We start from the raw sequence: 25754 nt of genomic DNA, 5'->3' as shown, positions 1-25754 counted from the left end.
TTATAACTCCCACTATTAGACAACTTAGTATATTTTGCCTTAATTATTTATTAATTTTATCCTTTAAAGCCAAAATGATAACTTTGATAATAGAGGTAGAGAGTCTATGGTGAGGAGGAAACAAAGGATCCAACTGAAAAATACTTAAAAGTTAGAATTAATAGAACCTTAACTAGGTTATGATGAAATGTGAGTGAGGGAAGTGAACATAGCTCTAAGGCTTTTGTTTTTTATGGCATAATGGAGAGTGGCATCTCCTTCTAAATCACAGGACAATAGGAAGGGAAAGCAGGTAAGATGAGAAGTTTCCAGATCCAGTGGTTTCATCATCTTTGGGATATGACCTTGAGGTGTCATTGGGTAGATAAGGGAAAATGTCCAGAAGTTAATGATAAAAATCATTCAGGTTTAGGGGTGTCTGTTTTGCAGATAAAATTTAAGAGACATTATTGTTTGGGCTATAGTTTAAATTATGGGAGTACATGAGTTCATTCAGACTATATAGGAGGTAATTAGGGGCAGACCTTAGGAAATGATGTTTAGTGGTTGAAAAGGAGCAAATATGACTGAAAAGAAAGTTTGGAAATAGAAGCAAATCAAGAATAAAATCAGAGAAGGAAAGATGTCCAAGAAATAATAAGATATTGATACCAAAGCTAAAGACACCACACATAGACACACACACACACACACACACACACACACACCCCTGCACACAAACTACTATGGGCCAGTATTCCTAATGAACATAGATACAAAAATCCCCAACAAAATTAGCAAACCACATTCAACAGTACATTAAAAAGATCTTTCACTATGATGAAGTGGTATTTATTCCAGAGTTGCAAAAATGTTTCAGTATTTGGAGATCAATCAATGTGACGTACCACATCAGCAAAATAAAGAATAAAAATCATATGATGATCTCAGTAGATGCAGAAAAAGCAGTTGACAAAATTCAACATCCATTCATATTAAAACTCTCAACAAAGCAGGTAGAGAAGGAAATTACCTCAAAATAATAAAGGCCATAGGAAAAACCCATGGCTAACATCATACCCAGTGGGGAAAATAAACTTGTCACTTTTTTTTAACATAGTACTGGAAATCCTACCCACAGATAAGAAAAAGAAATAAAATATACCCATATTGGTAAGGAAGAAGTTAAACTGTCACTACTTGTAGGGGCATGATACCATATATAGAAAATCCTAAAGACTGCAGCAAAAACTACGAGAAATAAGATGTAAATTCAGTAAAGTTTCAGGATACAAAATTAATACTCAGAATTTAGTAGCATTTCTATATACTAGTAAAAAAATGGCAGAAGGAATAAATTTACATTTACTCTTGCACCAAAAAGAATAAAATACTTAGGAGTAAACTTAATCAAGAAGGTGAAAGACCTGTCCTGTGAAAACTATAGAACAATAATGAAAGAAATTTAAGATGACAAAAACAGATGAAAAGATATTCTGTGCTCATTTATTGGAATAATTAATATTGATAAAATATCCATATTACCAAAAGCAGTCTATTGATTCAGTACAACTCATTTCAAAACCCAATAGCATTTTTCACAGAACTAGGACAAATATTACTAAAATTTTTGTGGAATTCCAAAAGACCCTAATAACCAAAGCAATCTTAAGAAAGAAAAACAAAGATGAAGTTATCACAATTCTAGATTTTAAGATACATTACAGAGTTGTAATAATCAAAATAGTATGACACTGGCATATAAATAGACACATAGGTCAACGAAATGAGATAGAGAGTCAGAAATAAACCCACACTTGTATAGTAAATTAATCTATGACAAAGGAGGTAAGAATATACAATGTGGAAAAGAAAGTCTCTTTAAGAAATGATGTTGAGAAACCTGGACAGCTTCTTGCAAAAGAATGACACTGTACTACTTTCTAATACTACACACAAAAATAAACTCAAAATAGATTAAAGCCATTAATGCGAGACCTAAAATCATAAATAACCTAGAAGAGAACATGAGCCATAATTTCTTTGACATCAACTGTAGCAATATTTTTATAGATATGTCTCCCAAGGCAAGGGAAATAAAAGCAAAAATAAACTAATGATACTACACAAAAATAAAAAGGTTTTGCACAAGAAAGGAAACCATCAACAAAACAAAAAGGCAACCTACTGAATGAGAGAAGGTATTTGTAAATAATATATCTGATAAGAGGTTATATCCAAAATACATAAAGAACTTGTACAACTCAGCACCAGAAACAATCCAATTAAAAAATGAACAGAGGACCTGAATAGGCACTTTTTTCAGATGGCCAACAGATACATGAAAAGATATTTAATATTTCTAATCACCAGGGAAGTGCAAATCAAAACTACAATGAGATATCACCCTACACCTGTCAGAATGGCTAAAATAAAAAAGACAAGAAATAAGTGTTGCCAAAGATATGGAGAAAAAGAAACTCTTGGGCACTACTTATTGGTGGGATTGTAAATTGGTACAGACACTGCAGAAAAAAGTATGGAGGTTCTTTAAAAATTTAAAATTAGAAATACCATATGATCTAATAATTCCGTTACTGAGTATTTACTGAAAGAAAATGAAAACACTAATTTGAGAAGACTTATCCACCCCTATATTTACTGCAGCATTATTTGTAATAGCCAAAATATGGAGGCAACATAACTGTCCATTGATAGACAAATGGATAAAGAAGATATATACACAATGGAGTATTGTGCAGCTGTACCAATTTTAGTATATGTGCTGCCGAAGCGAGCACATGTACAGCTATTAAAAAGGGATGTGACCTTGCCATTTGTGACAGCATGGATAGACCTAAAGGGTATTATGCTAAGTGAAATAAACCAGTCAAAGAAAGACACAGAGAAATACAATATGATTTCACTTATGTGGAATCTAAAATGTAAAAGAAATGAATAAACAAAACAAAAAGCAGAATCAGACCTATAAATACAGAGAACAAACTGATAGTTTGCTAGAGGGAAGAATGGTAGGGGACAAGCAGAATGGATGAAGGGAACTGGGAGACACAAGCTTCCGGTTATGGAATGAGTAAGTGATAGGAATAAAAGGTACAGCAGAGGGAATTAGGTCAATATTGTAATAGCATTGTATGGAGACAGATGGTAGCTGCGCTTGTGGTGAGCACAGCATAACATATAGAGATGGTAAAGCACAATGCTGTGCACCTGAAACTAATGTAACATTGTGTGTCGTCTATACTCAAAAAAAAAAAAAAAAAAAAGTTTTTTAAGTTGTTAGTTTCAGCCATATCAGATGCTGCAGGTGATCCTTGCTAGAGCCATTTCAGTGAAGTGGTAGGAGAGTTTGGAACGTGAAGGAGCTGAAGAAATGAAAAGACGAAAGGAGACAAGAGCCTTCCAAAATCTTCTTGAGAACCAGAAATGCCAAGTGGCTACAAATTTTACTGACAATCCATTTAATATACACTTCTTCCTTCAATGAGTTGATTAAGGTTCAAATGACACTATTAACCAAAATCACACAGCATACTAGTACCTGCATCTTCTTGTGTTTTCACATATCCATGGTTCATCCACTACTTATCATCCAAAATTTCCACAATTCAGCAGAACATCAGTAATTTTCTTACTGTGATTAATTTATATTAATTATTGTCACCATTCTTTCCATATCTTTTGGTATCTTGGAATTTAGTTCATAGTGTTTAATAGAATGAGGTTAGTAACTTACTCTTAAAAGGCACTACTTTATTATTATATGTTTTTGATCATATTTGTTGTAATCTGTGTTCAGTTAGATGTTCTTATTCAAGCCAACAAGTAGACTAGCATCTATGGCAAATTCCACTATTTTGCAGATTTTTTTTCTTATTGTTGAAATCCTTCTAGCGCCCTAAATAATACTAGAGAAGTAACAAGAAGCTAACACAAGAATGAGGTCATAAGACTGTAGCATTTTAGATGTAGATCATAAAGGAGTTCATATTCACCCCATCTCTGATTTCTTACAGCTATACACTAGTTTCTTTCTGCTCCCAGGCCCTGCCTCATTGCATGATTGTGTTTCATATTTTCTTTACACTTTCAGTTGAATTTTTGCAAGTAGTTTAAAATAAGTTCAGAAACATTTATGTTTACTTGTGTGTAATAGAAGTCAAGATACTGGGGATATTTATAATGGACCTGATGCCTTTAAAATAGAAAAATACTATATTTCTTCCTGTGAATTCTAAATAAACCAGGGAGCTCTATAATTAATCATTTTTGATATAATGTTTTTATTGTGAATTAGTTTCAGGTAAATGTGATTTTTAAAGTATTACTTTAATTCATTTACATCAGAATAAGTGGGTGGGTTGCACAAGATTATAAAGATATATTGTGGACACTCATCAAAGAAAATTGTTCAACCACCACTCGAAAACCAGTTTATAGCATTCGTTTGACCACATTTTAAAATCAAGGGATTTCATGACTGTTGGAAAAATGACAGCAGGCAAGGAGGTGGGTACCTAAAGAATATGTTCATCTCTAAAGCACAGTGACAGCATAACCTTTGTTTTTAGTCTTTATGTAATTCCATTTGCAACTTTTTAAAAACAGCTAATTTTTCATTTTAGCAATGTTAGTTTTTTCTTATGAAAATAATTTCTACTACAGAATTTTGAAAATTGTTTTATTCTTGATTTAACATCTTTTTTAAACCACAGAGAACAATAATTTTAGAATTAAGAATAGTTTTGAGGATGCCTGGGTGTCTCAGTGGGTTAAGCCTCTGCCTTTGGCTCAGGTCATGGTCTCAGGGTCCTGGGATCGAGCCCCCTCTGCTCAGCAGGGAACCTGCTTCCCCCTCCCTCTCTACCTGCCTCCCTGCCTAATTGTGATCTCTGTCTGTCAAATAAATAAATAAAATCTTAAAAAAAGAATAGTTTTGAGCTCTTCATAGGATTTGTCTGTGAAGTTTAGTCATTTATTTTTTTTTAATTCAGTCATTTAAATAAAAAAATTAAATTGTCTTTATGATTTTTAAATGAAAAATTCGATAGAATATTTCACCAGATATCTGTGAAACTAAGAAGTCTGTGATTTTTGCACCATATTACTATTAAATACATAAAAATTAGATTAGTTGTTAGGTGCTATGTCACAGTATGTGTTATAATTATAATATACATGAAAGAAATACATGTACATATTCATATAAAGGGATAGATGTGATCTTTAACTATGAACTATTAACTACAAGACTTAGTAGTATTCATTATAGTTCAAGTTGCTTTCTTTCATGCCATTGGCATTTTTATATTTTATCTGAGGTCCAAATGCAGAATCTTGAAATGTATTATTGTTTATATCATTAGAATAAAAGAGTAGTTCTTTATTAATTTTTAAAGGCCAGCTCTAGTTTTGGGAATGCATGTGAGTCTTTTTTTTTTTTTTTCAAATATACCTAAGCAGTTGACAAAAGATATTTCCAGAAATGAGCTATGTGATCTTTAACACCAGGCTGTGGAACAGATTTGATAATAAATATCTCATTACTTTTGAGATTTGTATATTGTACATGTGTAGCTTGGTAACTGAGTTCTATAAAAAGATCAGAATTAACTGGATTTTGTATATCTGTCATTTCTGCCGTGCCAAAAATCTGTGGAGTAGTTTGTAATTGCCATTGTTTGGGTTATTACGATAAACAGAGCTGATAAGGCTTATGCTATTTGCCTTGTGAGCTGCATTCATTTCACATCACTCTGTTGAATTAAAATTGCGTGCACATATCTTTGCTTATCAGTTTTATTTATCTGTCAGAGAGAAAGAAAGCATGTTTCCACCATATAAAACCTTATAACAAGCAGGTCAGAAATTATAATCATTATTCTAATATTCTAGTGCAAATGAATGACTGTATGTGTATTTCTGTTATCTATCATTTAAAATCTATTCCTATAGGAAAATATTGTTACTTTTTCCAAGTGCCCTTTTTCATATTTTGTCAAAGCTTATCATTTTAATTGGATTACCCAAGGTACAAGTGCAGATCTGCAGAATATAGCATGTTTTTTCTCTCCTTTGTCAAATATGTATAATTTTTCCTTAGAGATGCTCCTACAGTCTTACTATTTGCTTGGCAATGTTTCTAGATAGAAAATACAAGTTGATTGTGTGAAATGCTTTCATTTTCTCCCATGGTAGAAGTTCTTCATGGTATTTCTATTCTTAGGCTCACCTATGAAATTCCCAAGCTCACTAGTGGTCACCTCAGATGAACTTTCAAAGTTTCAGATATCTGTGATAAGTTAAATACACAGGTACTTCCTTCACAAATTCTGTAACCTCTGACAATTGTCACACTTTGTCTTCACTATATGCCCACTTCAGTTTTCACTCCAGTGTACTGGGGAGTGATCTGGACTTCAAGAATTTGGAATGCTCCCCATCCTTGGTGTTTGTCCTACATATTACTTATTTTTAATGTTTTAAAGATTTTTATTAACATATAATGTATTATTAGCCCCAGGGGTACAGGTCTGTGAATCGCCAGGTTTACATACTTCATAGCACTCACCATAGCACATACATGTCCTACATATTACTTTGATGAGAGTTGTTTATTGCTGTGATCCTATGAATTTCCTGTTTGAAAATTATATCCAGTGGATTTTTCATGTATGCAGGACAATTCTGTGTTCTTTTGAACTGTTACCCAGTTTTTTATAGAGATGTTTTTCCTCAAAAAAGTACAAATAAAGTACTGTTTTACAATCTGTCTCATACATTCAAATCTTCAGCAGTTGTTTTCATGTTCCAGTGATGGGAAAATCATTATTCATGGACGAAGAGCTTTGTCCATGAACTATCAGGCCTGCCAGTATTACCTTTGTGTTTTAAGGGACTTTTGTGTTTTCAGTATTAACTGGCCTTTGTTTTCTGGCAAAACAATTTATAGTTCATTCTCAGATAACTATACATATGGTATTTGTATTTTAATTAAAAAGACTGTTGTTATGTCTGATTCTTATAAGCAGAAATTCATTATAAGGACACTTTTCATTTCCTTGAAATTTTCCCTTTCTTTTTTTTCCAGGGCTCTTAAATTGCAAAAGCCACTTAAATTATGTGCTTTGGGGAGTTAATTTTTGGCACCATATGTCTCTAAAAATGATTTAATTTTATCTAAAGCGTGTTTGTAATGATATTTATATTCTGTAATACACAGAGACAATATAAGGAATTTTTTAAAAAGAAAAAAGTCTAGTCTACTATTGTTCAACACAGTAACATATCTAAAGTTGCAAAAATATCTATTTATTTTGATTAATGTATTTTTAATACCTGAGCTATGTTGTTGCCTTTTAACCATTTGACTTAACCAAGTGTCTTTACGAAATCAACTTGACTAACACAAAAATGTTACTGCTATTATTCTTATTAGGGACCTGATCTTATGAATTGAGAATGTTAGAAAACTTAAGCTACAAAAAAGGACTAACTTTAGTCTAAGGACTAATTTAAAGGCTAATAAACAACTTTCTCCAAAGCTCTATCAATCATTTTACATATTTTTATGCTTTTTTAAATGGATGTGCCATCAATTCTCACCTAATTCTAGCAAATTCAAATTCAAATTCAAAAATCCACTGTGTAAGTAGACTACATAGATCTATCTTCAATTTAGTATGAAATAAGTTATAAAGTTACTAACCAACAACTGCTTTTATTATGTGAGCAGGATGAGGGGAAATACAAAAAAATGTAGGCAATTTAAGAAGCAAAAAGTGGTAATTAATTTCTTGATTTAAACTTCTTTAATATTTTGGGTAGCTCTTTTATTATAGGTAAGATCATGCTTAGTGGATACATAACAAAAGTCTTGGGGCGCCTGGGTGGCTCAGTGGGTTAAGCCTCTGCCTTTAGCTCAGGTCATGATCTCAAGGTCATGATCTCAAGGTCATGATCTCAAGGTCATGGGATCGAGCTCTGCATCAGGCTCTCTGCTCAGCGGGGAGCCTGCTTCCCCCTCTCTCTCTGCCTGCTGCCCTGCTTACTTGTGATCTCTCTCTCTACCAAATAAATAAATAAAATCTTTAGAAAAAAAGGTCTTGTACACAAGAAGCCTTTTTTATATTTTAGCAGATGGTCAAATGTAGTAGGTTTTTTAAAGCTAGATTATAGTAAATTCTCTAAAACTAAATAATCCTTGACCACAAAATATGGAGGATGCTTTGACAAAGCTAGGTTAAGCTTGCAGAGTTGTCTTTTTTAATGAAACAACTAAACATAGAGTAAGTTACAGAGTTATATATAAGGTACATGTAACTTTTATGATAAATTTCTATGTACCTTTATCAGCTTTGTAAATATCAACATTTGCGTATTTGCATATTTGCTTGGTCTATGATTAGACCAATATGAATATGAATACACTTGTCAATAGCCTCTGTCTGCCTATTCCCAATATTATTTCCCTCCTCTTTTCTGAGTTAGCCACTAGGTATTTATCAATTCTGCCCATATTTTTACTAATTGTAATTTTATCAATTATTAATTTTATTAATTTTAAATGTAAACTTAATTTTCATATTATATATAAATGTACTGTATGTATCACATGCAATATTAGTGGATTTATTTTAAACTCTAGGCTTTAGGATATCAACATACTATGTATTTTTTTTATTACTCAAGTGTAAACAGATTGTTCCCACATTTTCACCATTGCAAGCAATGCTGTAAGTGAACATTATTTCATGTTTCCTTAGGAACATACTAAAATTGTTATTCAAGAGCACTATCTCTGACTTCGAAATGTGTTAGATACCTGGAAATCTCATTAAGACACCAATTTTGGGGCTCCAGAGTTTCCGTTTCAGTAGATCAGAATAACTCTATTTCTAACAAGTTCTGTTGTGACAGTGATCCTACTGATCTGGAGGACTGCTGGTCTAGAATATGTAGGTTTAAGTATAATTGCTAGATCAAAGGGGAGCTACATCTCCAAATTTAATACATAACGTCTGATTGCTCCCCAGAGTCTTTGTGTCAAATTATATGTCAAATTCAAACAATGTATGAGAGTTCAGTTTTTCCACAGCTTACCAAGAATTGGTATGGACAGGTTTTTGTAATAATTGCCAATGAGTGTAAATCATCTTTATTTGTGCTCTACTATTAAGGTTAAAAATGTTTTCTTTTTTATTAAGTGTTCAACAACTCCGTTGTGTATAACACCCAGTGCTCATAACAACACATACCCTCCTTAATACCCATCACCAGCTCCCCATCTCTCCACCTCCCTCCCTCTGTAACCCTCAGTTTGTTCCCGGAATCCAGAGTCCCTCATGGTTTGTCTCCCTCTCTGATTTCTTCCCATTCACTTTTCCCTCCATTTCCCTATGGTCCTCTGTGCTATTCCTTATATTCCACATATGAGTGAAACCATATGATAATTGTCTTTCTCTGCTTGACTTTATTTCACTTAGCATAATCTTCTCCAGTTGCATTCATGTGGATGCAAATGGTAGGTATTCATCCTTTCTGATGGCTGAGTAATATTCCATTGTATATATGAACCACATCTTTTCAAATGTTTATAAATAAAATAGCTTTCTTGTCATGTGAATTGTCTATGTGTATTATTTGCCCATTTTTTCTGGTATGTTGTTTGTATTTTTCCTTATTGATTTATAGGGGTTCTTTCTATGTTAAGGAAATTAATTCATGCTGGCTATGTGTTTGTATCTTCTCTAAACCTCTGGTTAATTTTGTTACTCTGCTTAAATTTAAATTGTAAAAAATTCAGCATGATTGCCAGTTCTTTCCCCTAGAATGTATTATTTTAGTATTTTATTTAAAACAGCTTCCCCTTCTAAAGATTAGTTTTAAATATAGCTTTTCTCAATTCTGTTTACCTAGGTTTTATGTTAGTGTATATTCTAAGTTAAGGATCTAACTTTATTTTAGACACTTATAGAGAGAAAAACAGTTATGCTATCCTTTCTCCACTAATTTAAGTGCTGTGTCATACTTCAAACTTAAATATTTTATATGAATGTTTTGTTCATCTGTCTTTTCTGACCAAATGCTTATCCATTCCAATGTTGGCATTACTGTTAGTTCCTACATCTGTATATATTGTATGTCGGGTTTTTTTTAGCTTGTTCTTCTATTTCACAATTGTCTTAGCTACTCTCAGTCCCTTATTCTTCCATATGAGCTTTAGATCAAGTTTTATGAAACCTGAGGAGATTGTAGACTACTTTGTGAAAAACTGACCTGCCCATAACATTCTTTTTACATATGTGGACAGGTTATACCTCTCCATTTATTTAGTTATTACTTTATATTTTTAATATTTTTTTAACTTTCTCTATATATTTCTCTACATATTCTTTACTGGATTGAAACCTAGATATCTTACATTTTGTATAATGATTATTAATGGTATTTTAGAATCATGATTCAAAATTAGTTATAATTATTTTTTTAATTCTTTTTCAGTGCTCATGTTGTAGGCAAAAAAAAGTTCCTAAACTCTATCATTACCTCCTATTGTTGATTTGTAGAACCTCTTTAATTTTTTGTGTAGACATTCTTCCTCTTATACCTATCTTCTTTCATTTTCTTATTGTTTGGCAGTATCTGTAGTAAAATTTGGAAAAGAGGTACTGATTCCTGATAGCCTTTCTGCATTTTTCCTAACATTATGGGAATGTTTCTCAAGTATCTGTATTTACTAAAATATTTGTTCAAAGTTGTGGGTTTATACCTTTATCAGGTTAAAGAAACTTTCTTCTGTTCCTATTCCTAGTTTGCTAAGATAATTTTTTCATTGCTGATTGTTTTCATTCTGTGTTTATTCATATCGACTTCTCTTGGGGATGATTATTTTTTCTTTGATATATTGATGTATTACATGAAAATATTTGCTGATAATGAACCATTTTTTAAATTTCTGGAACTATTAAATTATAGTTCCTTTACGCTGTCTTCCATTAATGAGCTCCTAGATGGTACAAACTACATTCTATCAATCAATAAGTATTTATTAATCACTCTCTTATTACTAATAAATCATTCTCAGCTTCAGTCTTAAACCAAACAGTGAATTAGGAGATCACTTTTGCTTTACATTCAGCAAATATGGATAGTAAATTATTTCCTTGCTAGGCAAAGAGAGAAGAAAGAAAGAGTTTAAAATCTATCATTAAATATTGTGGCAAAAAAAAAAGTCTCAAATTTAGCAGCTTAAGCTAATAAACATTTATTTTCTCACAAAGTTTCTGAAAGACAAGAACTGGGAGCTGCATGGATGGGTGATTTGGCTCATAGTCTCCTACAAGGTTGCAATCAAGTTGGTCAGGGTGGCAGTCATCTGAAGAGACTGGAGAATCTGCTTTCAAGATCACTCACAGGGCTCTGTTGGCAAAATGAAGTTTCAATTCCTTACCATGTGGATCTTTCACAGAGCTGCTTATATGACATGGGAGCTGGTTATTCCCAGATCAAAATACCTGAGAGAATTAGAGAGAGAGAAAACCCAAGACAGAAGCCTCGGAGTTTGTGTGTGAGTGGGTGTGTGTTTGTAAGTGCCTACTATCTGCCCTGTTCTGTTCTTTACAAGACAGCAAGTCCAGCCTACACTCAAAGGGAGGATTATCCAATAATTTAACAGTTTATTTTTAAATTTACATCTATGAACACTGTTTTTCTCTAACAGTAAATGACAAATGTACTTCAACTCTATATTACCCCATTCTTCACCGTGTCCCCATTATCTCTTTTACACTAGGATAATAAGGCTTTATTTTTGTGTCTTCCATAATGTAAATCACACAACTGTATACTCCAACCTAGCCACAGAAAATACCTGAAAATTGATACTTTGAAAGTTCGAATACTTTGAAAGTTCTAATTTCAATGCTGAGAACATGAATGGTGTAAGATAATATTTCTGTGTTAATTTGATTATGGCTGGGCCTACAAAATTGAGCGCACTGAAGTTGAGGATCTTTTTTTCAGAATGACTCTTTTCCTGTTCCAATATGCTCCTTCTGAGTTTTCTAGGAGACTGTATCCATTCTCTTCCAAAATTCTTGTAATATGTACTGGAGACTAAGCAGCAACCCAGTTACTCCATCAGCGGCTCTAAATTTCATCCTTACTTCGTAAGTGCACAGCAAGTCCTTACAGTGCCTTTACATAACCCCATCCAGTGTGTTTGTATCCCTTAACTGTTCTTTTTTGTTTGTCTAACACCACTCCCTCATCTCACCTTATGTTCCCTAAAAACGGAAGGAGAGAGCGGGAATATAATCAATTCAGAAAGAAATTATTACATTTCAAAACACAATCCTTGAAGAGTTTCATTTCAGAATTACTAGGTTAATTGAAGTGGGTGATATCAAAAATTGTTCCAGTTCCTTTGACTTTCCAACCTAAATTCTATGACTTTTCCACAACTGAATCCTCTCTCTTCAGTTTCCCCTTCACATATTTCTGTGTCTCTTACATTCACTTGGCTTATCTTACTCTTCTCTCATTAACTTGCAAGTTCTTGAATGTCTTACTTGCTTCTTTGCTTTGGCACTAAAATTTTACCAGTTCACTTTATTGAGTTAATTTCAGTATTTATTGAGTGATTACTGTCTACTAACATCTTAAACTTGGGCTTTTATCATAACCATTTTCTTAAAATAGTTGTCATCATGTTCAAATCAGCTATCATTTCTAACACCTTAAATATTTTTCCATATATATTTTTTATTGATCATCTCATTGTCTTTAATGTGGATATGTATGTGCATATATGTGACTTTTATTGGATGTTGATTCTCTCTACGAATTCCTTCTTTTTTTTTTTTTTTCTGTCCCAGTTCTTTTTTCAGGAGCCTATTAGATTTAAATTCAAAAATTAAAAAAAAAAACACTTTTGAGATATTACTCTTTTTTAGTTGATACATAAGGAGCTTCTTTGCTTAAGTAGCTTAACACATGTGTATGAACTAATCTAAGACCTTTGTAGCTACCTCAAGTTAGAATTCAGAAAACTGCACAAAATAGATTTACTGTATACAGCTGTTTCTCCTCATGTAAGATGTGGATATGGGTACCATTACTTCTCAGTTCACTTTGGTTAATGAGTTCCCACTTGTAAAACCTTTCACATGTTGAGAGCTCCTACTTTAGAAAAATTACCTTCAGTTTAAGGAATTCTAAAACTCATCTTCCTCTTATTTGCCCTTGTCATATCCGTAGATATCATAATAATGGTGTAATGCATAGACTAAAGTGTATTAACTTCTTAGTGAGTAAAGTGTATTAACTTTTAAGATATAGAATATGCTCCTGCAGTGGCTGTCATGGGGGAAATTATTTTAATACTATATTTGAATATTTACTTATTTTAATTTTATATTTCAGTATTATATTTAGACTATTAAATATCACAGAAAATGATTTAATAATGACAGACTGTCTCTTCAAAAAGTGAATTAATCTTGAATTCAATAGCCTAAATTATCTGAAATGTCCTTAATTCCAGGTAATGTATTAATGTATTTCAGCATTAGCAAGCTGAAAATCGAATAGTGTTCAAGGTTATTCTTTTTTCACAAGTTAACCAAGAATAGTGGTTTCATTATTCTTTTTTTTTATTATGGGCTTGCATAAATACCTCTATGTTGTTTATTTCAGTGGATCAAAATAATGATTATAAACAATTCACATAAAATACCAGGTGACTATTTTTAAAACTGTTGTTTTTAGGCAAGCTGTTTTATTGAAATATGCTTCCAGAAAGTTCATAAGTCATCCATGCACAGTCTGCTGAGCTTTTGCATAGGATCCTTTACATGTAACCAGTACCCAGAGCAATAAATAAAACATTAAAAAATCATACTTCTTTAACACTTTTATTCTGTTGTGAAGGCATCTGATATGAAATTTTTGGTGTTTATTTTTCATTCTAGAAAATATACTAAGAGGAAGTCAACATGAACAACTATCCATATTACCAATAAAAAGAGGTTTCAGTGACATTATATTTTAATATGGCTTTTGTCATTAATTTTTACGAAGTTTATGTCTTCAATAATAACCTAATTATAATGATTCTTGATGGTGTGGCTATGTTAACTGTTGAGGGACACATGTTCATTGTCTGGGTGAAGCTTCTACCATGTTTGTTGTTGTTTGGTTTTATAATAAATATCCAAAATGTATAGAATGCCTCATAAGAGAAGTCTTTTTCTATGAAGATGCAATATTAAACGTCTCACCTCTAAACATTGTATCCACGGTACCTTAGTGCAGTGAGATGTTTCTATGTCACACAGTCAGAGGGAGGTAGATTAATAGGGAGTTCTTGCTGGAAATCTCTTCCCTGTTATTGTTCTCCCTCAGCAGTTGATGGCTAAGTTAATTCTCTTTAGTTTTGTCATGCTCTAAAGCACACATTACCAAGCAATGGTAAGCTTTATGAGAAAAAAAAGAAGCAATGGTGTCCATCAAACTCTCAAAGTTGCATTTTTAAACTTTGGCTTGACCTGATGTGCCATTCAAAAAAGCTTCAAAAGATTATTTTTTTTAAAGAAAGGTTCAATATGTCCCGAGGCTATCAGTTTTGAGTTAAACTGGGTGAAGTAGAAATATTTTACTCATCAGCTTTGCAGTCACAGAGTTTGCCTCAGCTAGAACAAAACTGCTGAGGCATTTAGAGAAAATTAACCCCCCATCCTGGCGGCCAGATGTGACTGGTTTCTGATGAATGCACATGAGTGGGCTGAAAAATCAAGAGACTGTGAAATTCCTGTCAGGTCCGTACAGTGCAGAATGGGCTATTGACTGCTTTCTATATTTCCCTCCATCATTCTTCTTGAACACTGCCATTAATTTCCTCTCCTACTCTGACTTGTGTTTTTCCCCCTCCCTCTTCCCTTCAGCTCTGTCAGCTGCAAAGAAGGATACACAAGGTGTGGCAGAAGCACTTCAAACTCGTGGTCCTCTACAGCCAGATGAGGCTGGCCAAGTTCCAGACAGACTCTCAAGAGAGTATTCAGAAAATATTAGCTGTGCAGGTAGGTGATTGCAGGGAAGTAGGAAAGATCATTCTGATCTAGATTGAAAAGCAAATGATGGGTAGTGTGATGAAGCATTAAAACCATATCCCATCAGAGTTTTATAAATTTTTAACCTCTTTAATAAACTGGAATTGCATGAAGGATGAATTCAGTCAGTTAGCATATATACCGTGCATACTTTGGGGGAAAAGGGAGATTGAACTTATTTTTCACAAACCTCAAAACAGATTTTTATAAACACATTTGGTATAAATATATATTTTCAAATCTTCAGGCTTTGCAGATGCTGTTCAGCTGTTTAAGAGATATTGTCAACAGTTGCCTTGTGTTGCTTTTGTGTGAAATCTACTTCAGTGAAAATTACACTTATGTTTATTTTATTTTAGTGTTTTCTTTCCCCTTCCATTTCGAAGGAGGCTTGTCCTCCTAAGGAGATTTGGAGATAACTTTATTTAAAAATAAGCAAGTTGGGTTTAGAATATAATTGTGGTTCCATAAAAAAAAAATAAATAAATAAAATGAGGAAGCCAGATGTATGTGAAATTTTATTGTTTGTCTCTGTAAAAACTTTTAGTGGATCAGTTGTCTTTAAGACTGATCTATTTTAGAAACCCATATTAACTATGTAAAGACTATTTAGGGAAACTTACATTTTTTAGATTAATATTTCGTTATTTGAAATGTTATACTATGCATAAAACATGATTTCCCAAAGGAAAACAACACCCATCTTGTTCTATTAAAAAGCAAAAAATACAAGTACCTGTTCTATAAAATAAAATGCACATGCTCTTTAAAACCATAATCTTCATTAACCTGTAGCATAAACAACGCATGCTGAACCTAAACAAACCAAATCTTTTTCTAAAATTTTAATTACATGCGCATTTCATTAAAAAGATGCATCATTTGCCTTAATCAAAGGATTTTGTAGAATACTTTCAAAGCTATTTCAAATTTCATTTTTACTGGTGGCTATTTTTGCTCTTTTCCTCTGAGGATGTATATATGTAATATATATATATATTTATATATCTTATACATCTATATCTCCCATAAGAAGTACATATATAAGGTATATGTACTTAATATAAGGATTCCACTGATAATAGATCATAACAAAATTTTTAAATAATAGAAATTTAAAGTTTTGAAAAGGTAAAGCTTAAATGTGTAGATTTAATAGATATTCATATATAAACTTGAGTATAAACTACAGTTGCAGTAATTTTGAAGGCAGGAGGTTGTTTTTTGTTTTTTGTTTTTTTCCTTAAAAGTCTGTTAACAGATAGTACATTAAAAATTATGGAGTTCCTATAACTTGTGATTCCCTTTTAAATATTCCAAGGTAAATTGCATGTTCTATTTATTATTTTAGAAAAATCTCATACTTCTGCCCAAGTGTAAGCATTCTTAAATAATAAATTTAAATTAGGATATATTTTGTAAATTAGAGTATGTTTTGAAATATTGAAATATTGAAAATGTCAGTAGAAACTGAATATTGATAAAGTGAACTCTCAGTCCATAACCTACAGTAACCCTATTCTAACTTTTTATTAGAAACTCACCAATGCATTTTTTTTTACTAAATATGATTTTAAATTACTTATTTTTATGGCAGTTATGTGAGGAGTTAGAAATTGTAAGATAGTATCAGTAAAAAGATTAAGCTACTCTGATTCTAGAGACACAGTAACAAGACTGGGTTGTATTTGAGGAACTTGAGAAACATAATTTAGTGGATTCTTATCTAATGGGGATGACTTCAATTTAGAATATTTCAACTCTGCCTTTTAGTAGAAACATTGAAACATAATTATCAGGATCTTGCTATAAAACTATAGAAACGTGGGCAATCCTCGAAAACTCAGCTTCTAAACCTTCAGCATGGTACACAATGACTGTCATGACCCAGTTCCTGCTAACCTTCCCAGCTTTATCTGTCTCCAGATTAGTTCCTTAAAGTCTATATCAGCTGCTCCAAAATTCCTCTAGTATGAAACCTCTTATTTAACTCCTTCTTCCTTTCCTGTGCCTATACTTTTATCTCTTTCTGTTATACTCTTATCTTACCTATTAAAGAACATCTGACTCAAATCAAACATCTCTACAAAATCCTTCCTGAGAACCTTCCTTTTCTCTACCTCCCACTCTACTCTGTACATATCACCAAACCACAGTTGTATTTTCAGCACCTTACTCCTTCTACTTGTTGCTATGCTTTTCTTTCTAGAAAATTCTAAGCTCCTTTGGGGCTGTACATCATCAGTGAAATTAGTTCAGTTCTTGCTCAGTTCATTTTTAGTGTGTATGATAGGAAGACCATTAAGGGTTTCTAAAAGTTTCCCATGACTATCTTGTTTTCACTTATTATATCAACATTTTTTTAGGTTTTATTTATTTATTTGAGAGAGAGGGAGCATGAGCAGGGAGGGGGCAGAGGGAGAAGCAGAATTCTGTTGAGCACAGATCCTGATACTGGGGTCAATCCCAGGACCCTGTGATCATGACCTCAGCCGAAGGCAGACACTTAACCAACTGAACCACACAGACACACCTCAAATTTTTTTAAATGAAAACATGATAGAGTGATTTAGTATGTTGCAGAATGGGTCTGCAGGTATAAGTCTCTACACTTTGAGTTAACATGACTAAAAATTGCTTAATAGACCAGACGCTATTGCTCTCTGTTTTCATATGATTTAGTAGCATGTCAATACTATGGAATCTAATGTTTTATATTTTGAAGGTAGTGTTAAAATGATGCCATAGATATTAGTGAATTATTAAAAAAAGATATTAGTAAATTATTTGATGAGAAAATCATCTGATGAATCTTTAAAAAAGAAGTTGTATATTGTTTTGAACTGTTATTGAACAAAATCAATTCAAAATAAACATTAAACAGAAAAAGGAAACTTTGTTTCACCCTTGGCCTTGAAGCAATTGCAGGACTATCCAAAAACAAACAAACAAACACAACACAGAATACTAACCACTATACCATCACGGCGAGCTACCGGGATGCCACCAAAAACAAACAAACAAACAAAAAACCCATAATTTGTAAATCCACAGATGGCAAAAAAAACAGGTAAGCCACATAAGCTTTTGAATAACATAATCAAACAGAAACTGGTAAAATGAAAAATAACTAGAATAAGGTATTGGTGTATTTGACATCAAAGTCATTTGTATAATACACACATATATATGTATTAATATATGTATTTATATATTAATATATATTTTATATATATATATATATATATATATATATATATATATATATATGGATTTTAGTTGACTGAAATTTTAACCTGAGCCAAAGTTAGCTACTACCATCCTAAGACCAATGCCATGTTCCAGCTCTGGCAAGCACGTGAGGCTCCTTGAATTTCACAGTGTAGAGCATATTTTATATCCCTAACCTCACCTCTCAGTCCATATAAGGTACTATCATTGCACTACTTTTCTTTTTTTATTTTTAATTTATTTAATGTTGTGATTTTTAATACTTCTTTGGCGTTTTATTTTGGAAAAAGACTGTATCTAACTCATCATTTAAATAAGAGAATGTGATGTGACAAACATGTTCATGTGATCTTAGACTTCGAAGTCACAAATGTTTTGTCTTGTTAAAGGAGATGATAGTCCCATTGCACTTTTTCAAAAGTAGAGTATAGGGGTGCCTGGGTGGCTCAGTGGGTTAAGCCGCTGCCTTCAGCTCAGGTCATGATCTCAGGGTCCTGGGATCGAGTCCCGCATCGGGCTCTCTGCTCAGCAGGGAGCCTGCTTCCTCCTCTCTCTCTCTGCCTGCCTCTCTGCCTACTTGTGATCTCTCTCTGTCAAATAAATAAATAAAATCTTAAAAAAAAAAAAGTAGAGTATATCTGCAGAATTTTATAAAGGTTTAGGAAGTGTAATTTAAGGACCATATTGGTATACTAGAATGCAGCAATGTAATAAAAAACAGGAAGAAGGAGAAATATACAAATTTAGAATGCTTCATTGTAAAATGGAAAGACTTTGGGTAGAAGGACAAACATCTAAGGAACTAAGTGAAGGTTGGCAACACCTGGACCCATGATGGAAGAAACAAGATGGTGGGTTTGGACTCAGTAGGAAAACATTTGCTCTCCAACACACACTGCTGATGCTCAAGCAGAAACACTGCAGTGGCTGAGGGAAAGCAAACTGGCTAAGAGTCAGTCCAGAGAGCACCTTCTTAGTTTGCACTCCTGGAATGTTCACCTAACCTCCTTGCACAGACATTTGTGTGTGGTCTGTATGTCCTCACCCACTAGAATGTGAGCCTTCTCCATTGAAGCATTTCTTATTTGTTCATCTTTATCCTCCTGGCACCAACTATAGTTTTTAATATGTAAGTGCTGAAAAATATTTGTTGAGTGAACTGATTATTGTGTGAATTGGTGAAATGGTTTATTAAGATTTAATGTGATCACCTCAAAGGTCTTTCAAGCTCAAGATGCCTACATTTCTGTATGTCAATAAAGAAAAGATTCTCTAGGTGCTTTGCCAAGAATTTTGATGACACAGAAGTAAGGTCTTAGTCATTTCATACATTTGTGCATGCACACACACAAACACACACACACACACACAATACATATAGGGACAGACCAATTTCTTATTTCTAGAAGACAGCTACACAAATTTTAAAAAGCCAGAAAAACACAAGATAAAAACTTAAAAATACTTGTTTGGAGACTGGAAGGATGGCGGAGTAGGAGGACCCTGTGCTCTTCTTGTCTCACAGATATGACTAGATAACATTCACATCAGCAGGAATAACCCAGAAATCAACCTGAAGACTGGCAGAACAAACTCCACAACTAAAGGTGGAGAAAAGGCCACATCAAAGAAGATAGGGTGAAGATGAGGTTTGGGAGTGAATCAGACAAGACTGTGACTGTCAGCAGTGGGAAGAGAGCTCATGGTGTGCAGAAGAGCAAAAAGCAGACTAACACTGGAAAGCCCTCACAGGGAAGATAAATCCCCATAACATATGGCTTTAAAAGTAAGAAGGGCTGAATCTTGCGAGTTTGTACAACTACTAGTACTTAAAACATGGGATTTTAAAAATCGGTGGGTTTGGCTCTGGAAAGGACTGAAAGGCATTAAGCAATAGAGTCCCTACCCTTAAAGCGACAACATGGACAAAAGCCCGTGGAGATACAGTATGGAAGCAGAAGTTTGAAAAATAACAGGGGCATACAGGAGGGAAAGTTACTTACTCATTTCAGAGCATGGACAGAGAGGCAGTGATCACAGGGAGACCCCTCAGGAGCAGAGAAGCTTAAAGCACCATTTCCCTTCCCCTCCTCTAAGTATAAACACAGGGCCACCTGAGCAGGCCCACAAGGTGCCAACACTCCCTGCCTAACTTGCTTACAGCAAGTCCTGTTCCCAGCATTTCTGTGTGTTCACCTTCCTCAACACTGTTGCCTCAGTCCAGGTGCTAAAAGTCTCCTCCCCCAGAAGACCAGCACAAACCCCACCAACACCTCATCTCCCAACTTAATCATTTTATGGGACCTTGGTTTCAGTGGCCGCAGTGACAGTGGCAACAAGCCTCATTTCATAAGCAAACAAGTGCATACCTTGTTAAAATGCACCCCACCCAGCTAGTGACTGAACATGACCCACAACAGGCAAAGAGAGCCTCTGTACATGACTGGACTAAGGAAAAGTTGGCTAGGGCACAATAGCAGGGCAGATACAACACACATAGGAGACACTCCCTGAACTGTCATATCCTGGGGAACAAAGGGCATTGCACTGCAGGGAACTACAGGATGGCTTCTTTGTAAAGCCATTGCATTCAAGAGCAAAAGATGTAGCTGACTCATCTAACACAAAGAAACAGAAACAGAGAAGTAGACAAAATAATGAGTCAGAGGAATATGTCCCAAAGGAGAGAATCATAAAAAACCACAAGAGAACTAAGCAAAATGGTATGAATATTATGCCAGATAGTGAATTTAAAATCATGATCATAAAGATACTCACTGGACTTGAGAAGGAGTGGACGACATCAGTGAGACCCTTAACGAAGAGATTAAAAGAATCAATCAGAGACGAAGAATACAATAAATGAAATTAAAAATACACTTGGTGGAATAAATAGCAGGCTAGAGGAATGAATCAATGACCTGGAAGACAGAGTAATGAAAAGTAATCAAGCTGAGCAAATGAGAGGAAAAAGGATTATGTAAATGAGAATAGACTTAGGGAAATCCATTAGTCCATCAAGTTTAATAACATTCATATTATTGGGATCCCAGAGAAGAAGCGAGAAAGGGGGCAAAAAATTTACTGGAAGAAATAATAGCTGAAAACTTTTCTAAGCTGGGGAAGGAAACAGATGTCCAGACCCAGGAGACACAAAGATACCCCAAAAAGTCAACACATGGAGGTTTATACCAAGACACATAGTAATTAAAATGGCAAAAAACAATGATAAAGAAAATAATTTAAAGCAGCAAGAAAAAAGAAGACAGTTACAAAAGGGTATAAGCAGATTTTTTTTTTTTTTTAGCAGAAACATTGTAGTCCAAAAGGAAGTGGCATGATATATTCAAAGTGCTGAAAGGGAAACATCTACAGCCAAGAATATTCTATCTAGCAATGCAATCATTCAGGTGTTTCTGAAACAAAATCTAAAGGAGTCATGAACACTAAACCAGCCCTACAAAAAATATTAAAGGGAACCCTGTGAGTGGAAAGAAGAGATAATAAGTGGGAGTATAAAAAGTTGGAAGCACAAAAGGAGTAAAATAAGTATATCTATAAAAACAGGTCAAGGGATTCACAAAATAAAATGATGTAAAATATGATGCTGTATACCTAAAACATGGAGGGGAGAGGAGTAAAGAATGGGTTCCAACTTAAGCAACCCATCAACTTAATATAGACTATTATATGCAGAAGATGTTATACAAACCTAATGGTAACGATAAATCAAAAACCAGTAATAGATATGCAAAGAATAAAGAGAAAGAAATCCAAGTGTATCACTAAAGAAAGCCAACAAACCATGAAAAAGAGCAAGAGAAGAAAGGATCAGAGAAAAACTATAAAAACAACCATATAACAAGTAACTAAATGGCAATATATACATATCTATCAATAATTACTTTGAATGTAAATGGACAAATGCTCCAGTCAAAAAACATAGGGTGACAGAGCTGATTAAAAAAAAAAAAAAAAAAAAAAAGACCTATCTATATGCTGTCTGTAAGAGACACATTTCAGACCTAAAGATACATCCAGATTGAAAGTGAGATGATGGAGAAAAGTGTAGCATTAAAATGAATGTCAAAAGAAAGCCAGGTAGCAATGCTAATATCAGACAAAATTGATTTTAATACAGAGAGTGTAAAGAGACAAAGAAGGGTACTATATAATAATAAAAGGGGCAATCTACAAGAAGATATGACAATTGTAAATATTTATTCTTCCAACATGGGAGCACCCAAATATATAAAACAGTTAATAACAAACATAAAGGAACTAATAGATAAGAATACAGTAATAGTAGGGGACTTACACCCCACTTACATCAAAGTACAGATCATCCAAACAGAAAACTCAGCAATGAAACAGTGGCTTTGAATGACATACTGGACCATATGGATTTAACAGATATATTCAGAACATCCCACCCCAAAATAGCAGAATACACATTCTTTTCAAGTGTACATGGAACATTATCCAGAATAGACCATATATTAGACTACAAAACAAGTCTAAACAAATTCAAAAATATCTGACTACAACAACTATAAAGCTAGAAATCAACCACCAGATAAAAAATTTGGAAAGAACACAAATACATGAAAGTCAAATAATACTCTACTAAACAATGAATGGACCAACCACGAAATTAAAGAAAAAAATTAAAAATTACATGGAAACAAATGAAAATGAAAACATAATGGTCCAAAATATTTGGAATGCAGCAAAAGTAGTTCTAAAGGGGAAGTTTATAGCGATACAAGCCTACCTTAAGAAACAAGAATAAATCTCAAATATACAACCAAAACTTACACCTAAAGGAACTAGTAAAAGAACAACAAACAAAACCCCAAACCAGCAGAAGGAAGGAATAATGAAGATTATAGCAGAAATAATGATATAGAAACTTAAAAAACAAGATAACAGAGCAAAGAAACCAGGAGCTGGTTCTTTCCAAATATCAACAAAATTGATAAACCTCTCACCATACTCATCCAAAAAATTAAAAAAATTTTAAAAAAAGAAAGAAAGGAGGATTCAAATAAACAAAATCACAAATTAAAGAGGAGAAATAACAGTCAACACTATAGAAATATTAATTATAAAATAATAATACAAAAACATTATATGCCAACAAATTGGACAACCTAGAATAAATGGATAAAGTCCTAATATAATCTACCAAAACTGAAGAAGAAGAAATAGAAAATTTGAATACCTGTTTACCAGCAATGAACTTGAACCAATAGTCAAAGAACTTCCAGCAAATAAAAGTTTAGGACCAGATAGCTCCACAGGTGAATTCTACCAAACATTTAAAGAAAAGTTAATACCTAGTCTTCTCAACCTACCAAAAAGCAGAAGATGAAGAACTTCCAAATTCATTCTATGAGGCTGGTATTACCCAAAGCCAGTTAGAGACACCACAAGAGAGAAAAGAGAGAGAGAGAGAGAACTACAGACCAATATCTCTGATGAACATAGATGCAAAAATCCTCAACAAAATATTAGCAAATTAAATCCAAAAATATATTTTAAAAAATCATACACCACAATCAAGTAGGATTTATCCCCAGGGTGCGGGGGTGGTTCGGTATTTGCAAACCAATCAATGTGATACATCACATTAATAAGAGAAAGGATAAAATGGTGTAAGACTGATGATTCACAGACCTGTACCCCTGGGGATAAAAATATATGTTTATAAAAAATAAAAAATTAAAAAAAGAGAAAGAATAAAAACCATATGATCATTCCAATAGATGCAGAAAAGGGATTTGACAGAGTACATCATTCATGATAAAAATCCTCAATAAAGTAGGTCTAGAGGGAATATACCTCAGCACAACAATTGCCTGTATGAAAAACCTACAATGAACATCTTACTCAATGGGGAAAAACGTAGAGCTTTTGCTTAAGATCAGGAAAAAGACAAGGATATCTACTTACAACTTGTATTCAACATAGTACTAGAAGTCCTCACCACAGCAATCAGATAACAAAAAAGAAATAAAAGGCATCCATATTTGTAAGGAAGAAACTTCCTAAAACTTCCTAAACTTCCACTATTTGTAGATGACATGATACTATGTATTGTAAACTCTAAAGATGCCACCAAAATAAACTTCTAGAAAAATAAATGAAATCAAAAGTTTCAGAATTTAAATTAATGTACACAAATCTGTTGTATTTCTATACACCAGCAGTGAAGCAGCAGAAACAGAAATTTAAAAAATAATCCCATTTACAATTGCACCAAAGATAATAAAATACCTAAGCATAAACTTAACCAAAGAGATGGAAGACCTATACTTGGATGATGAAAGTATTGATGAAAAAAAATATTGATGAAAGAAATTGAAGACAACACAAAGAAATGGAAAGACATTCCATGCTCATGGATTGGAAGAACAAATACTGTTAAAATTTCTATACTTCCTAAAAGCAATCTACTATTAATATAGTCACTATCAAAATAAAACAACATTTGTCCCAAAACTGACAGAACAAGCATTCCTAAAATTTGTATGGAACCACAAAACACCCCAAAGAGCCAAAGCAATCTTGAAATAGAAAAACATAACTGGGGTATCAAAATTCCAGATCTCAAGTTATATTACAAAGCTATAGTTATCAAAACAGTATGGTACTGGCACAAAAATAGACGCATAGATCAATGGAACAGAATAGAAAACCCAGAAGTACCTAGTGTTCATTAGACTTAAGCAAAGGAGAAAAGAATATCTGATGGGGAAAAAAATAGTCTCTTCAACAAATGGTATTAAGGAACAAGACAGCTACATGCAAAAGAATGAAACTAGACCACTTTCTTACACCATACACAAAAATAAATTCACAATGGGTAAAAGACCTAAATGTGAAACTTGAAACCATAAAAATCCTAAAATGGAGGACAGGGAGCAATTTTTGTGATATTAGCCATAGCAACATTTTTCTAGAAAAGTGTCCTGAGGCAAGGGAAACAAAAGCAAAAATTCACTACTGGGACTACATCAAAATAAAAGACTTCTATACAGCAAAGGAAATGATCAACAAAACTAAAAGGCAAACTTGTGAATGAAAGGAGATATTTGCAAGTGATATATCTGATAAAGGATTCATATGCAAAATATATTAAAAAAACTGATACAACTCAATGCTCAATAACAAATAATTCAATCCAATGACATGAACAGACATTTCTCCAAAGAAGACATTCAGATAGCCAACAGCTGTTTGAAAAGCTGCTCAACATAATTCATCATCAGGAAAATACAAATCAAAACTACAATGAGACATCACTTCATACCTGTCAGAAAGGCTAAAATAAAAAATAAAACAAACAAACAAACAAAAAACCCAAGAAACAAGTGTTGGCAAGGATGTGAAGAAAAAGGGACCGTCTTG

General features: G+C 33.3%; 1 protein-coding gene across 1 annotated transcript in view; it reads left to right on the top strand.

The window, feature by feature from the left end:
• The window catches only part of CCDC178 (coiled-coil domain containing 178), a 391102-nt gene that overhangs the window by 336556 nt on the left and 28792 nt on the right, over positions 1-25754 (top strand). Inside the window, exon 19 of the mRNA XM_059408065.1 lies at positions 14946-15080. Coding sequence (XP_059264048.1) covers positions 14946-15080 — 135 coding nt within the window. The remainder of the gene's footprint in view (positions 1-14945; positions 15081-25754) is intronic.

Source organism: Mustela nigripes, chromosome 8, assembly GCF_022355385.1.
Source record: "Mustela nigripes isolate SB6536 chromosome 8, MUSNIG.SB6536, whole genome shotgun sequence".
NCBI classification, from domain to species: Eukaryota; Metazoa; Chordata; class Mammalia; order Carnivora; family Mustelidae; genus Mustela; species Mustela nigripes.
The sequence above is the reverse complement of the archived record's forward strand: the minus strand, read 5'-3'. Positions and strand labels throughout refer to the sequence as shown.